Genomic DNA, 16,806 nt, shown 5'->3' with positions numbered 1-16,806 from the left:
TGTTTCTGTGTGCATAGTATTTACTAGGTTTATGATGACTCTTACCAACACTTCCACACTACCCATACCTCTTATTTCTTTGGTTATTCTTCCATTTGGTGTAGTGACCAGTGGCTCTAAGCAGTGGTGACCATTGGCAATGCTTATCATGCAGTTTTTAAAAGTGGGGGGTGGGCATTGCCAGCAGGGAAGGAACCCAAAGCAAGGAACCAGGTATGGGGTACTCTTACTTTATGAGGAGTATTTTCTTCTAGTATAATTACCCTTTTGAAATCTTTATTATTACTGTTAATTTTTGAGAGGGAGGGAGGAGTGGGGAAGGGCAGAGGGAGAGACAGACTCTTAAGTGGACTCTATGCCCGGCGCAGAGCCCAAGGCAAGGCTCGAGCTCACAACCCTGAGATCATGACCTGAGTCAAAATCAAGTTAACCACTTAACTAACTGAGCCACCCAGGTGCCCCCAAATCTTTATTATTATTTTTGAAGGTAGGGGAGGAAGAGGTTGAAATACAAACATACTACTTTGAAAACACCCTGTGGGGTAAAATTTCAATTTATTGCCCACCCTGAAATTTCTTATTCTTTTCCTTTAGGTTTCTTGCTATTTAAAGATTTTTGTTTGAATGAAATTAATGAAGCTGTACCTCAGGTGAAGTTTTATGAAGAGGTAAGAAGTTACTGTTTTACTGATGCTTTTATTGTAAAAGTATATGTAGGCTGTACTTTGGAAAATATCAAGACTACTGTGTATCTTACAAATATGTAGAAATTCATTGACCGTAATTAGTAGCACAAGGTATAATCTGTAGTGGACTAGAGACTGACAATGTCTGTAAAAATCATATTTTCAAGGGCTCTGGAAGCACTGAGGAATAGTTGGGTTAAATCTCCAGAGGAGGGATTATCATTCGAAGGGGCACTGAGGATCAGCAGCCGTTTGATTTTCTGCAGAAGCTTGCTGATTCTGGAGACATAAGCTGAGGCAGAGGGCCTCCACTGAGTGAAAGAGAAACCACGAACGTTTTCTGGTCACACACGGGCAGAGTGACAAATTGGAGATGTGGTGGGAAAGGGGAGTCTCAGGCACACAGCTGGTTTCCCCAGTAAGACATTTGGAATGGAGCTGAAGACATAGGCCAGGAGCTTCTGGAAGCCTCCCTGAAATCTCCCACAGCCTCACGCCACTGTCTTGAAATCTGGACCTGTGGTGGAAGGAATCTGAAAACAGAACAGGCAAGAGATGAAAACCCTAGGGAGTGGTCTATTGACACTAAAGATCTGTAGCTACTTATCACCTGGGGCAGCCACTGAGTTCCAGGTGTAGTGAGCAGACAAGAGCCCCGGTTTGGCCCCAGATAGAAGGCTTCTTTTGGGAGACAGAAAAGCCAGGAGAGGTTTCTGGGGCTAGCGTAAGAAACAAACTGGAGGAGCCCCAAAAGTGTGATTAGTCTCCCTCTCAAGAATTATGTCAAGGAGGCCAACGACTATTCTGAAAACTTCCTGCAGGCAGAACTGAGTCTAGTGCAGACAAAGACTTCTCAGTGCACTCCATGGAGAGCCACGCCTTAGGAACAAAGGCAAACCAGAGACAGACTGAGTCCTGCAATAATGGAGACCCAGCCCAGTCCCATCCTGTATTGGGTGATGAGCTCTCTCTCCACCCGTGTAGCAGAGTACAGGAGAGGCCTCTGTCCTTTTTTTGCAGGTGGAAGTAATATAGAGAGACCCTACAGTGTTCAGCATACAGAAAAAAAATAGTGGACATCTAAGATACAAGATCACATATCTCATAAGGTAATAGAAGTAGACCCACAGGTAGCTCAGATATTGAAGTTAGCTGACAAATACTTAAAAATAACCATAAATAATAAAAAAAACGAAACCATAAATAATATGTTTAAGACAATAGAGAAAAAGATAGTCAAAACAGATGGAGGAATGGTGAATTTTAGTCCAATTTATTATGAAGGACCAAATGGATAATCTGGGACATCAAGTATAATATTTAAAACTGGAACCTAAGGACTAGAATCAATAGCAGATTGGTCACAACATAAGACAGGATTAATAAGTAGGCAGGTCAGTAGATAATTTCACACTAAAACATGCAGAAGAAAGCCTATAAAAAAGAAATAGATGAGGATATTGAAGGCATGTGGAATGTGGCTAAAAGGTCTAACATATGTAGAATTGGAATATATAGAAGAAGAGAGTGAATGGGGCAGAAATAATATTTAAAGAGATAATAGTAAGAATTTTACAAAGTGATGAGAGCTGCTTACAGAAAACTTAGAAAACCCCAAGTAGAATTGCTATGAAGGAAAACTGTCTTTGACATCAATATAACAGCGTGGAAACCGACAAAGAGAAAGTCTTCAAAGCAAGGAGAGAGAGTGGAAAAAGACACATTACTTTTATTTTTTTTTTTTTTTTTTTTTTTGATTTTTATTTATTTATTTGTCAGAGAGAGAGAGAGCACAGGCAGACAGAGTGGCAGAGTGAGAAGCAGGCTCCCTGCGGAGCAAGGAGCCCGATGTGGGACTCGATCCCAGGACGCTGGGATCATGACCTGAGCCGAAGGCAGCCGCTTAACCAACTGAGCCACCCAGGCGTCCCGACACATTACTTTTAAAGGAGCAACAAATAATATGACTGACTATGATGTCTTAGAAGAAACGGTTGAAACAAACAACAACAGCAGCGAGACAAACCAGACAGTAAAGTGGCCATCTAAATCACGACACCAAGCAAACAACATCCCAAACCCTGCCAACCTAGAATTCCATTCCCAGCAAAAATTTCCTTCAAAATGAAGGTGAAATAAATAAAGATGTTTTCAGAAAAACTGAGGGAATTTTGTCAGTCGTGGACCTGCATTACAACAAATACTAAGAAGAGATACTTTAGGCAGAAGGAAAATAATCCCAGATGGAAATGCAGGAAGGAATGAGGTCATCATAAAGGATGATACATATATAAAATAAAAATGAATGTTGACCATGCAAAACAATAATGTTTTTAGATTTTAAAATGTATATAAAACTAAAATGTATGATAGTAGGTAAGAAGGGGTTAAAGGAGTTAAAGTATTTTAAAGATCCTAGGATTATTGGGGGGTTGGATAGTAAAAGTAATAATTTGCATTGACTTGTAATCAGTTAAGGATGCATATTGTAATCTCTAAGGCAACTCTTTTTTTTTTTTTTAGGTTTTATTTATTTATTTGACAGAGAGAGATCACAAGTAGGCAGAGAGAGAGGGGGAAGCAGGCTCCTTGCTGAGCAGAGAGCCCGATGCAGGGCTTGATCCCAGGACCCTGGGATCATGACCTGAACCAAAGTAAGAGGCTCAACCCACTGAGCCACCCAGGCACCCCTCTAAGGCAACTATTAATAGGGTTAAATGTGTATATCTAACAAGTTAGAAGAGGGAAAATGGAATAAAATAATATTGGATTAATTAAAAAAGGAATAAAAGGACATAAAATAGATGAGTCACATTGAAAATAATAAGATGGTAACTATAAATCCTTCTACATAAGTAATGACATTTAATGTAAATGGACTGCATACTCCCTGGTAAAAGTGTGAGTTTGTCTGCCTGAATAAATCACAAAAACCCCATTACATACTGCTTACAAGTGACACACTTCAAACAGAAGGATGGCAGAAGGTATACAGAGACAAACACCAACCAAAGCAAAGCTGGTACAGCAACACCAGTATCAGACCAAGTGTATGGTAAATGCTACTTGGAGGTAGAGATAATTTTATAATGATAATGGGGTCAGGATCACAATCTTAAACTTATATGTTACGAATAATGTAACTTCAAAATATATAAAGCCAAAATTGACAGATCTAAAATGAGACAGCCCTGCATTCTTGGTGGGAAACATTAGCACATACTCTTTAAGAGTTTATAGAACAGACAGACAAAAAAATTAGTAAGGATTGGGGCGCCTGGGTGGCTCAGTGGGTTAAGGCCTCTGCCTTTGACTCAGGTCATGATCCCGGGGTCCTGGGATCGAGCCCTGCATCGGGCTCTCTGCTCAGCAGGGAGCCTGCTTCCCCCTTTCCCTCTGCCTGCCTCTCTGCCTACTTGTGATCTCTCTATGTCAAATAAATAAATAAAATCTTTTTAAAAAATTAGTAAGGAAACAGAAAATCTTAATCAAGTGATGAATAAACTTGACCTAATTGACATATATAGAATGCTGCGCCCAGCAAAAATAGAATTTGCCTTCATTAAAGTACACATGGAAGATACACCAAAAGAAAATATTTCCCAGGTCCTAAAGAAAGTTCCTGCAGATTTCAAGATCAAAATCGTTTGGAGTATTTTCTGACCACAATAGAATTAAACTCAAACTTAATAACAGAGTTTACTAAGAAACGCTTAACTGTTTGGAAATGAATACACTTGTAAGTAAGAAATTAGAACTGAAATTAGGAAATATTTTAGCTTAAAATATATTTAAGAAATGACATGCTATTATGAGCATGATGTAGCCTCATCCTAAAACATTTTAAGAATTATTTATTTATTTATTTATTAGAATGAGAGAGAGAGAGGGAGAGACAGAGAGAGATAGAGAGCATGAGGAGAGCAAGCACAAACAGCGAGGAAAGGCAGAGGGAGATGGAGAAGCAGGCTTTCTGACCGAGCTGCGAGCCCAACGGGGGACTGGATCTCAGGACCCCAGGATCTCAGGACCCCTGAGCTGAAGGGAGATGCTTAACCCACTGAGCCCCCAGGCATCCTCTAAAGCATTTTAAATGGTCCAAAGAAAGCCAAGCATAATTAGGACTGATACTAGTAATCTTTGTACTAAGTTTGAAAATTGGAGGGATATTCTTTCTGGATTATTAATGTCCTTGTAAACTTGATATTTTCCACAATTTTAAAACTATATTAATGTATTTCAAGGGAGAGTGGCCAAAATATGATGTACATCTAGCATCATGTATACAAAATAAGCCAAATCCAAAAGGCTCTTACTCACTATGAAGTGACTTTTATTATTTTAGTCCGAATTGTAATCTGGATGAGTATCATAGCTTGATCTGTCAAAAGAAGTTTCTTTCTCTGTTCTTAAAAGTCTCACCTCTCCCAGTTTCAGCAAGTACTAAGTTTCCTTGTCAAATACAGAGAAATCTTTAACAGATAATTTTTACAAGGTTGAAACAGATGTGCAATCTACTTGCGTGACTTCTTAATAAGCACTTCTTGCCAATATGGTGGTGAGTACTACTGATGTGTTTCCATTTGAACTTTAAACATTAGAGTTTCTCTTGGTTGGCTTGCTCCCAGCTCTTCACACCTGTCTTCTGGTTTGGCACATGATGGATCTGCTTATCAGATTATCTTCTTGGAGGACAACATCCAAAGCTCCTTAGCAGCTTGCTCTATATTCTTTTTTTTTTTTTTTTTTTGAAGACACCATCCAGTGCTCGCTTCGGCAGCACATATACTAAAGACACCATCCAGTCTTGGGGCTTCAGATGCAGTTTTCTAAATTAGTACTGCCTTTAAGCCTTGAGGTTTTTAATAATTCTTCTCTGCATTCTTGGTTTTATCAGTTTGATTATTTCTGATGGTTGTTGTATGACCCCAATCCCTAGAAAACTTTTTTGTCTAATATCTTGAAATTCATATTTTATATGTTGTATTTCCACTTTCCTGGGTTCCCAGACTTTTAGTGGTTACCCATTTCCAGTGTGTTAAAGGCCTCATAGCTTATTCTGACATTCACACATCTCTAAATTAGTCATCACCTACCTTCCTCTCTATCTTTCTCTACCTTCTTACAGACAACTCCCACTAACCGCTGAGCCCATTCTGTTTCTTTTCGTAGGTCCTTCCTCCAGCCTAGAATGCTCCTTTGCCTTCTCAGCCTGTGGAAAGCCTAGCTTCGTTTAAGGTCTAGCTCACTTTGTATATTTGCTAACAAGTCTCTCTGGACAACTAGCCCAGTCTTCCATGATGGTTTGCAACCCATTTGTTGTCTGTAACGCTGTGTAACACTTACTCTATGCCTTCTGCTTCTGTGGTGTAACTGGTCTTCATCTTCATCTGTGTTTGACTCATAGACAGAAGGCCTAGCTAGCCTCTGGTGCAGCTGTGCCTGTCGCTTGCTGTGGGACCTGGGGCCAGTGGTTGAACCATCTCTGAAGCATCTACACTTCAGACCTGGACCTTACAAATGTGAACAGTACACCGTCCTTGTACCTGAGGAGCACACACGGGGGCACTTGCTGGTTGAGCTTCAATTGCCTCGTCTGTGGAAATGAGGTTACAAATCATCTCTGGCTGCTTCACAGGCTAAGTGTGAGGCTCAGATAGGATGCTGGATGGACAGTACCTTTCTAAACTGTATCTATAGCATGCTGTTCAGGTGTATGGGAGGCTGCAGCTTAGTGGTTAAGAGTGCCTGCTCTAAATTCAGCCCGCCTGGGCTTGGACTTGGACTCCACTTGTTACTAACTGTGTAAACTTGGGCAAACAAAATTTCTAGCTTATCTACGTGGGTGTCCACAGCTAAGAATGAGGGCGATCACAATGCCTGTCTCTTAAGGTTGTGTGTGTGAAATCAGCTCACCAGAACAGTGACTGACACATAGTTATGACTTAGTGTGTTGGTTCTACTTTTTTGTTCCATCTAGATTTAGAAGCAGCTTATAAAAATATGTATATATGCCTAAATTTAGAAATAAATCATGGAAAACAGAGAATAACTATAAGGTCAGAGGCAAAGTTATTCTGTAGGATTTTCTTCTTTTATTCAACCAATATTTATCAAACACCAATGCCAGACATTGCTTGGATGAACAAGACAAGGCCCTTGCTCTCCTTGAGCTTCTATTCTGGTTAAGAGAAACAGACAGCAAAAAGTAATAAATAACAGGAAATGTATCAGAAAGTAACAACTGCTGTGCAGGGACTGAAAGCAGACTCAAAACTCAATGTGATGTGTTGCGACTTGGAGGCCACTTCAGAGTGATGGGTCAAAGACTAACTCTCTGAAGAACAGGCATGGAAACAGATTCGAGAGACTAGTCTTTTGAAGATGAGAGCAGGGTAGGAGAGAGAGCATTTTTGGCTAAATTTGGCTAAGACATAGCCCCAAATGTGGTGGGAAAGAACTTGGCATGTTTGAGGAACTGAAAGAAGGACAGAATGGTATGTTCACAGTGGATGAGAGGATTGGGGTAGTATGAGATAAGATCAGGTCAACAAGGGAGACAGGGTTGGGGACCAGAGTAACAAATTCAGGTTTTATTCTAAAGCCCATGGAAAATTGAAGATGGAGTGTTAAGTGAATATTCTGTAAATATCAGCTAGATTAAGGGGATTGATGTGATACATCTTCCATGTCTTTACTGGTTTTAGATCTCTCTGTTCTATCAGTTGCTGAGAGAGGGATGATAAAATCTCCAACTCTGTAGAATTGTCTATTCTTTTTCTTGTCACTTAAAAAAATGTATTTTAAAGCTATGTTATTAGGTGCATATGCATTTATGATTATACCTTTTCATGTGAAATGTCCATCTTCATTGCTTGTGATAGCCTTTGTCTTGAAAATGACTTCACTGGATATTATTATAGCCATTCAGTCTCATTATGCTTACTGCTTTCATGATATATCTTTTCCTTTCTACTTTCAACCAGTGGTTTTATATATAAAGTCTGTTTCTTTGAGACACACATAAAAGTGTCTTGCTTACCACCCCCCCCCATTTTTGACAATCTCTGTATTTTAGTGGAGTGATTTTAGATACTGTGTTTATCCTTTGTGTGGTTTGCTGACTTTTGTGAAATCTGTAAATTTGTATCTTTCACCAAATCTGGTAAAATTTGGGCCATTACCCTTAAAGCGTTTTTTCTACGTCACTCTATCTTTCCCTTCTTTCTGGGACTCCAGTTAGATGTATGTTTGATTTTTGGATATTATACCAAATATCACTGATGCCCTATTCAATTTTTCCCCCAAATATTTTTTCTGTTCTTCAGATGGGATAGTTTCTATGGGTATGTCTTCAAATTCATTGACTCTTCTGGCGTCTCTGCTCCACTATTATGTCCATCCATTGTATTTTTTATTTTGGATTTTCTTTTTAGTTCTAAAATTTATTGGTTTTTCTCATAGTTAATATATTTCTGCTGCCAATTTCTATCTCTTTATTCATGACATGCATATTTTCTGTCGTGTCTTTAAGTATAGTTCTTTTTTTTAATTTAATTTTTTTTCCAGTGATCCCTACTTCATTGTTTAGTTCTAATAACTGCATTAAATCCTTGTCTGATAATTCCAACATCAGAGTCATCTTGGAATGGTCTTCGTTTTTGATCTGTTCTCTTGCATGGGGGCCATATTTTCCTGTTTCTTGATATGTAGAATGATCTTCAATTGTATCTTGTACAGTAGGATTGATACATTATAGATACTCTAAACTCCATATGCTTCTTCAGAGGGTATTGATTTTTTGTTTTAGCAATTAATTCAGCTTACTCAAATTTCAAAGCTCTGTCTTTTTATACAGTGGGCCGCAGCTGAATCTCATTCAATTCTTTTAACCTTTGCTGGACTGCTTTGGGTCTGCCGTGCTCACATGTCATTATAAGGTCCAGCAGGGATACTGAAAGAGTTTCTACACAGAATTTTGGATCTCTGCCTGTCTGGCTCTTTATTTTCAGGAATATCCTCTCTGACTTTCCAGCTTCTGGTCCATGCCCCTGCCCCATTATGTACATACTTTTGGTCACTTGCTAGTGCTTGCTGGTTGGGTTTTATATATATCCAGAATTTACAGTTGTTTTCTCAGGAAGATTATTCCCTTGGCAGTTCTTTAAAGCAGATTATTATCTGAAGCAGAGCCTGGGTTTGTGATAAAATGTAAAACCAATATGATTGGTTGATTATTAATTGTATATAGGGGGAGATAGAAGCAGGGGTGTGAGCAAAAGAGCAGGAATCAAGGATGTTTATTCCTTTTTTGGCTTAAGCAGTTGGGAGGATGGTTTTTCTCATGTTCATGGTAAAGAAGGCCAGGGGATGAGCCTGCTTGGAGGGAGTAGAGAGAATATGGAAATGGCAAATACGTAGTTAGATGTTTAGAGTCTAGAGCTCAGGGGAAGAAGTGAGTACTAGAGATCCCAACTTAGACATCTGAATAGAATTGGTATTTGAAACTGTAGGACTGAGTAGTTTTACCTGAGGGGAATATATAACAGGTGAAAAAGGAGTGCCCTGGCCCGATGTCCTGAGGACTTCAGTATTTAGAAGTGCAACAGAGGAGGAAGAAGCCAAGGGAGATTGAGGAAGAGGAACCAGTGTCACAAACCACTGGAGAGTGTAGATCACAGAAGTCAGAGAAGAAGGTAGAAGAGACCAGTTGAATGCTTGCTGGGGAGTCAGTCAAGCTGCAGACGAGAGAGACCCTTGATTGGGCAAGCAGAGGCCATTAGTGGCTTTGCAGGGCCATCTCTCTACAATGATGGTGAGAGAGTGGAGATGTGGTAGCAGTGGATCAGAAGTGCTTGCTCTGAGGGTTCCACTCATTCAGGCTGCGTGTTCAGCCGTGAGCTTTGGAGCCACTCAAGCAGAAAGGCACTGTGTTGCCAAGTGAACGTCTCTTTTTCTGCTCAAGGGGAGACTTTTCACCTTGAACTCTGGCTCAGGTGACCTGGTCAACCTAACTGCCCAATTAGAGGTGGTGTTTTCCACGCACAGACTGTAGTAAGACCATCCTGTCTAGGGCTGATTGATAGTTGACTGCGTGTTCTTTGATTAGTGGTCTTCCTGGTAACAGGAAGTGGATTTTGAATTACAGCCACAGACACTCAGACACCTTAGGCTCTTCCTTTGCTGTTGTTCAGGTTGGAGTTTATGTGGCACTAGTCTCTTTAGTAAAGCACATATTGTGGGTCCGAGTATCATTTGCCCAAGAAACTAGAATGTTCTGTGGAATCGGATTTTTACAGTTCATGGAAAACTTCCGTATTATCAACATTTGTTTAAACAGGTGTCAGCTTGCATCCTAGGCCCCCTGGGACGCAGATCTTGTGTTCCTTTACATTTGTTTTCAAGGATAATAATTCCACGAAGGCTTACTATTTCTTGGGTTTATTTGCTTGTTTAGGCAGAAATGTTTCCTTTGGTTCACTAACAGTCTACCTGTGTTATCCCAGAATTCTGTGTTGACCTTTGGACCTACCTAAAATTAAAACAACAAAAGAAGTCAACCTGGCCATATTCTCTGTTTATTTTCTGACTGGACTTCGGATTTTGGTGTCTGGCTTCTTTTGCTGCCCAGCTACCATATTTGTGTCTGGCATGGTGTTTGAACTCCTGAGACTTGTTGTGTCCTGAATTAACTCATGGGGGTGAAGCCCAGGTCCGTTGCTAATGCTAACACTGCAGGGGATTGCTGCTGCCTTAGAAGAGTCTTTTCTGGTTGGATGGCCTATAACCTACTCCAGTCTGCCTGCCTTCATGACAGACTTTGGTCTATTTCAACAAGACTCCGTTCTAAGCCCCAGCAGTCCCAGACCTGTGACTCTCATGGTAATGCCAATGACAACAATTCAGGACAGTAATGTGGCCCCAGTAATTTCTCCGTGTGTGAGCCAGCTGGCCCTCATCTGGGACCTCAGTATTTTACACACCCCACTCCCTGCCGACTGCGCCCCTTCTTTATCAGCAATTCTTATAGGATTTACTGGTTTTGATTTAAAAACTATCAAACCCAGCCTTACTGTAAAAAGGTAACTTTCATTTCTATTTTATCATCCCAGAATAAAGAATACTCAGATATTATAAAAGTCAGTGTCAGCAACTGTCTGTTGAAAATGCTTTGTTCCCCAAAGTAAATCAGACAATAGTAATTAGTCATCGTACTGAAGATCTTTGCCTCAGTCTTCCTGCTAACTCCGTATTTCATTTGTGTCCTCATTCTCTTCTCTTTTGGATTATGAGAATGTCTGTAAATAAATAAAAGCAACTTCTCCGGTCTAGGAGCTTTTGTTGTCAGATTAGAGGGTTGGGACCAGCTCTACAGAAGGCAAGTATTTCTAAAGCACGTTTTTAGTGTTTGGCCTGTCTTAACATGGCTTCCCTAAGTTACCGGAATATGCTATTTGAAGTAACCTATTTATTAATACTTTATTGTGCAGCTGAGGCTCCAACCCAAAAAACCTTTGCTTTCATGCCTTTCTGAAATATTCAACTGATTTTTTAAAACATCTCTTTGCAGGAATCTTGACTATGTATATATACATATTTTTTTTTCCTTCTGTTTTGTAATGTTGTAGTTGAAGGAGAACAATCCCCATCCTAAGTCTTAGAACGGAATTACAGCCAGATTTAAGTGGTATTTGCTCTGGAGAGGAGAATTGGCAAGGACGGATGGCCCCTGGCTGGTATATTGTAAGATAATTGTAACCATGGCAGTGTTTGTTTCCTAATGTTGTGCTTCTAAATTTAAGTGACGAGGTTCATCATAGGAAAAAACCCATTTGTATGTTTCAAGTTGCATTTATTTTTTATTTTTATTTTTTTTTTTTTTTAAAGATTTTATTTATTTATTTGACAGAGAGAGATCACAGTAGACAGAGAGGCAGGCAGAGAGAGAGAGAGGGAAGCAGGCTCCCCGCTGAGCAGAGAGCCCGATGTGGGACTCGATCCCAGGACCCCGAGATCATGACCTGAGCCGAAGGCAGCGGCTTAACCCACTGAGCCACCCAGGCGCCCCTCAAGTTGCATTTAAATTATCCCTACTTCATTATTCCAACATTAGAAATAGTTGTTTCCTGTGGAGTAGCCGGCTCAGCAATTTGCTTAATCTCCCGTGGAAGTGGTTTTTGCTCAGGCGAGTAATATCTTTTAATAAAGTGAGTTTTCTGGGAAGATATACCTAACAATGGTAACTTTGAAAACCCCAGATAAAAGAATATGAGAAGCTTGAAAATGAGGAAGACCGCCTTTGCAGAAGCCGGCAAATTTATGACACCTACATCATGAAGGAGCTCCTGTCTTGCTCACACGTAAGTACTTCCTTCTGTTCCATGCCTGTCGTTTGGACAGGAGGCAGTTTGTGGTGTTTCTAGAAAGTGAAGTAGGAGGAAGAAGTTTAAGAAATCAAACAGTGCTCCCCCAGGACAGGACCCCCGTCTCATCTTCTGTCATTTGTTTGCTGGTAATGCTGACGCGAAGCTGTTGCTCCAGCTGGATATTTCCAGAAGCAGGTCCTTTCATGGTCAAAAAAAAGAAAAAGGTGAAAATAAAATTGATAGCTCATGCAGATGAATGGGAAGAAAGGCTGGTCTCAATTCCAAACTTTCTAAAAGAAATTCAGCTATCTTATTGTTAATTTGGCTCTACTTTACATAATTAGGCGAATCAAATACTGATCAATAGAAATCTTAGATGGTTTCTCTGGATTAATGAGGAAGAGTAATAATTATTATGTTAATTTTATTAATAGTTAAATAATGGTGGGAATATATAAAAAATATATTTTTTTTCCCCTGTAAACCAGAGAAACAGTCCATTCAGTCATTAGGGTAAACGAGGTTCCTAGGAAAGTATTCCACCAGGAGTGAGTGGGAAGAATTAGTAATAAGAATTTGCTGCATAATTCACTCTACGAGAGTTTTCTGGAGGAGTGGCCTCACGGTCGTCGCCTGCCATGTCCAATACAGGAGCCGCTCACCCCAGGTGGCTATTTCGATATAAGGTTAAGTTAATTAAAATCCAGTGGAGTTAAACGTTTCTCTCCTCGGTGCCTCGTGAGCCGCATTTCCAGTGCCTGATAGCTGCCCATGGCCGGGGGCTCTGCCGTTGGACAGCGCAGATACACAGCGTTGCTGTCATGGCAGGAAGTTCGAGCGGACAGCGCTGGCCATGATAATGGTTTATTTTAGTGCGTCTGTGTTTACTGTGTCATTCACGGTTTTTACTGCCGCCCAAATAACGGTGGCTAGTGGCACCTCTTGGCGGTGCATTTCTCTGTTGTCCTCACGTACTTGTAGTAGACAGAATTCTGGAGCTAGTCCTAATGGCTGATTCTCCGTGCCTTGCTACCTTGCCGGAGAATGGCTGAATCTTGGCAAATGCCAGATGTCCTGCAGGCATGCCACTGAAACTTCATTTTCATGTCACTCAGCAGCTTAGAGGGCTTCGGCAGAATGATGGGCGTTTTCAGTTTTTCCTCTTGTGGCACATTCCTAAAGGTGTAATTCGAAGTTTGGAGGGAGAAGGGAGTGTGTTGTTCTTATAGGCATAAGCTCTGTTTTTTTTGTTTTGTTTTGTTTTGTTTAGAGCCAGCTCCCCTCTGCTGTGGTCACAGCAAGACTTTCCTTAACCTACATCCTTCTAAGCACCCTGGCTTTTAATTCTTAAATGGATTTTCATGCATTTGTTTTCTCTTATATAGTGGAAATTTTTATAGTTTCAGGACCCCATCGTTAACAAATTGAGGGATGTATACATTTAGTAAGGTGATAATAAGATTCTTTATACTTTTTTTAAAAAAGATTTTATTTGACAGAGAGAGTGAGAGAGCACAAGCAGAGGGAGTAGTAGAGGGAGAGGGAGGAACCTGACGTGGGGCTCGATCCCAAGACCCTGAAATCATGACCTGAGCCAAAGGCAGATGCCTAACCATCTGAGCCACAGTACTCAAACTCTTGTGGATTAGGTATGTCGATAGGTGCCCCCGTGCTCATCCTCCTTCTTGACATGGTGACTAAGAACTCTGGAAGCTCAGAGGAGCAAGCATCTGCGTTGCCCACAGATATCCAGCTGATGTTTAAAGAATGCATGTCAATATAATTACCACAAAGGGGCGCCTGGGTGGCTCAGTGGGTTAAAGCCTCTGCCTTCAACTCAGGTCATGATCCCGGGGTCCTGGGATCGAGCCCCGCATTGGGCTCTCTGCTCAGTGGGGAGCCTGCTCCCCCCTCTCTCTGCCTGCCTCCTCTGCCTACTTGTGATCGCTGTCTGTCAAATAAATAAATAAAATCTTAAAATATATATATATAATTACCACAGGTTCCTGCGTAGTAATTGTGTTAAATTATATGCTGTGGTGTTATGGTGTTACAGAGGTTTGTTACATCTCATATTTGTGGGGGAAAAAAATGTGTGGTTTTTTTTTATTTTTTTCTGAAAAGCCGTTCTCAAAGCAAGCCGTAGAGCATGTTCAAAGTCACCTATCCAAGAAACAAGTGACATCAACTCTTTTCCAGGTAAGACAAAATTATTTCAAAATAAATACAGTTGACCGTTGAACAGCTCAGGGGTTGGGGCGCTGACCCCCCACGCAGTCAGAAATGTACATGTAACTTCTGGCTCTCGCCTCCAGACTTTACTGATAGCCTGCTGTTGTCCAGATAGCCTCACCGATAACATAAACAGTCAGTTAACACATATTTTATATGTCATGTGTATTCTATGCTGTATTCTTATAATAAAGTAAACTAGAGAAAAGAAAATGTTATTAAGAAAATTATAAGGAAAATACATTTATAGTATTATCTGTAAAAAATCAACATGTAAGTAGACCTGCGTGGTTCAGACTTACATGGTGCAGGAGGCACCTGTAGACTATTTTCCATGAAGGGATGCGCACTGCACGAGTGAGCCAGGCGCCCTCATCCTGGTCTAGCTGTGAATTTGCTCCGAGACCTTGGGAAAACACTTGCCCACAGTGCTGCAGCCTCATATGCAAAATGAGAAGAGGGCTTAACTGTTCCCCATGGTTACCTTTAACTCTCTGATTCTGTGTAAAAAAAATTTACTCCATGGATCCATTAGCTTTTAGTCTTTAAAACTCAATGTCAGTGCTGATTGTCAGTACTTTTAGTCATTTACAAAATGTGCTGCATAAAAAAAAAAAAAAAATAAAAGTGCTGCATAACTTCCAGGGCCCAGCACAGCATTAAAAACTTGGGGTCCCTTGTTCAGAAATTAAGAATTTCAAGATGGCGACGGTAGGGACACAAAACCAAGGCCTGGGCTCTTCTGAGCGTGAGGCCTATGGGACTGCACCGGTCACACACCTGGACAACCAACCATGGTCCCTTGGGAAGCGTCTGTGACTTTGCAGGAACCATGCCAGGAAATAGGGAAGCAGTGGCAAACAGGACAGACCTGTCCGCACCTTCACAGAGCACACAGTTGAGCTGTAGATAACTAATAGTCGTGGTGATGGATCTGTTACTGAAAATTGGGCAAGTGCAAGAGTGGGAGCTGCAGGTCATCCGGGTCTCATCAGTATGTGTTCTAGGTTCCTATTTATGCAATGTGGGATTTCTTTTCCATCCCTTGCAGCCCTACATAGAAGAAATTTGTGAAAGTCTTCGAGGCAACATTTTCCAAAAATTTATGGAAAGGTATGAAACTTCATGTATGTACATACCATTTTTTGAGAGACATACTTGACATGTAATATTATATTAAAGTAATAGTGTGTATATATTAAAGTAACAGTGTGTATGTGTGTGTGTGTATATATATATGTATATATATATTTAATCTTATATTCTTTAGGTTTACCTCATTTTAGCCAATGAGCGCTGTCCTTAAAATGGGTGTCAACTTGTTCATTTGACAATTACTTACTGAGCATGTACTATGTGCCAGCCTTCATGTTAGACTGTCCCCTCAGTACTTTACCTTACTATGTAGGATTTGCATATCTTGGTGTCTCTTTGAACCTGCAGCTCTTTAGCTTCAAAATGGCCTGGAGATGAAATAGACCATGGAACCACAGTATTAAGAATATCTTATTGGGACCTTTGTGACGGCAAGCGCACTTCTATACCCTGTCTCATTCTTTCGTTTGCTCTCTGACATCCTATCCCCCACGGTGGGACAACCTCTACTTGGTTCTTTACGTAGTAGAATTTGAGGTTTCTAGGCAAATGTCTGTGGTCACATGTATTATGACTATCTCTAATGAATATGTCCCTTAGAGCTACTCAAAATATACAAGTAGGTTTGTCATGTGAAGCCCTGAGTGTGCTCGGTGATGCCTGTCAATGTTACCAGCCCGCGGGCCTTTCCGGCACCCCGCAGCCAGTTGGCTAGGATTCTGGATATCCCCCCGAGATGAAGCGCCGCTGGAACCGGACTCTCTTCAGCGGAATCCGCCTTCACACTGACTGTGCTGTTCTTCACAAACCGGGCTCATTTCTAGACAGTTGGCATGATGATCGTGTCTCGGTGCCGGAGCGGCCCACAGCTGTTCAGTAATTGCCCCGTAAGAACAAACGCTGCTTCTCTGTGGTTCTCCCCTTCCAAGTAGTCACAGAACTAAAGGCATTTAAAAAGAAAGAAAGAAGGAAAAAAAAACCAGTTGCCTTATGATGCCACTAGAGTTCAAGGGATAATTTTATCCTGGAGTCAGTACTTGGGGAAACTAATATGCATACAAATGATTATTACCCTTTGCTGAGTTGAGCGGAGACTTTGCCAGAAAGCAGTGGCTCATGCTGAGGGGAGAGGCTGGCTGTGCTTCAGCGGGGTCTGGCCTGCCCTCGGGTACTATTAGTTCAAAAATCTGACCTTTCCCGGGTCTTGGGTCAGCGGAGCTTCTAGGTGATCGCTGGGGAAGAGGGGAGAAATAGGGATTGAAATTAAAGTGGGGGAGGGGGTCTGGTAGCTCTTTCTTTGCTGACTGACCACCTGGTCAACCCGCATGTCCTTTTGTCCCACTGGGTGAGCCTTCCGCTCTTATTGCCACAAGAAATCCAAGCTGTTCGTATTTTAGGGAAGCAGTTACCCTGGATTTTCTGAAGCC

At 41.1% G+C, this 16,806-nt stretch overlaps 1 protein-coding gene across 2 annotated transcripts in view; it reads left to right on the top strand.

Moving 5' to 3' along the window:
* The window catches only part of GRK3 (G protein-coupled receptor kinase 3), a 117,244-nt gene that overhangs the window by 54,575 nt on the left and 45,863 nt on the right, over positions 1-16,806 (top strand). For both annotated transcript variants that reach the window (XM_080821121.1, XM_080821120.1), the window contains exons 3-6: positions 595-668; positions 11,945-12,046; positions 14,177-14,251; positions 15,336-15,397. In XM_080821121.1, coding sequence (XP_080677247.1) covers positions 595-668; positions 11,945-12,046; positions 14,177-14,251; positions 15,336-15,397 — 313 coding nt within the window. The remainder of the gene's footprint in view (positions 1-594; positions 669-11,944; positions 12,047-14,176; positions 14,252-15,335; positions 15,398-16,806) is intronic.

Source organism: Martes martes (assembly GCF_963455335.1).
Source record: "Martes martes genome assembly, chromosome: 13".
NCBI lineage: Eukaryota > Metazoa > Chordata > Mammalia > Carnivora > Mustelidae > Martes > Martes martes.
The sequence above is the reverse complement of the archived record's forward strand: the minus strand, read 5'-3'. Positions and strand labels throughout refer to the sequence as shown.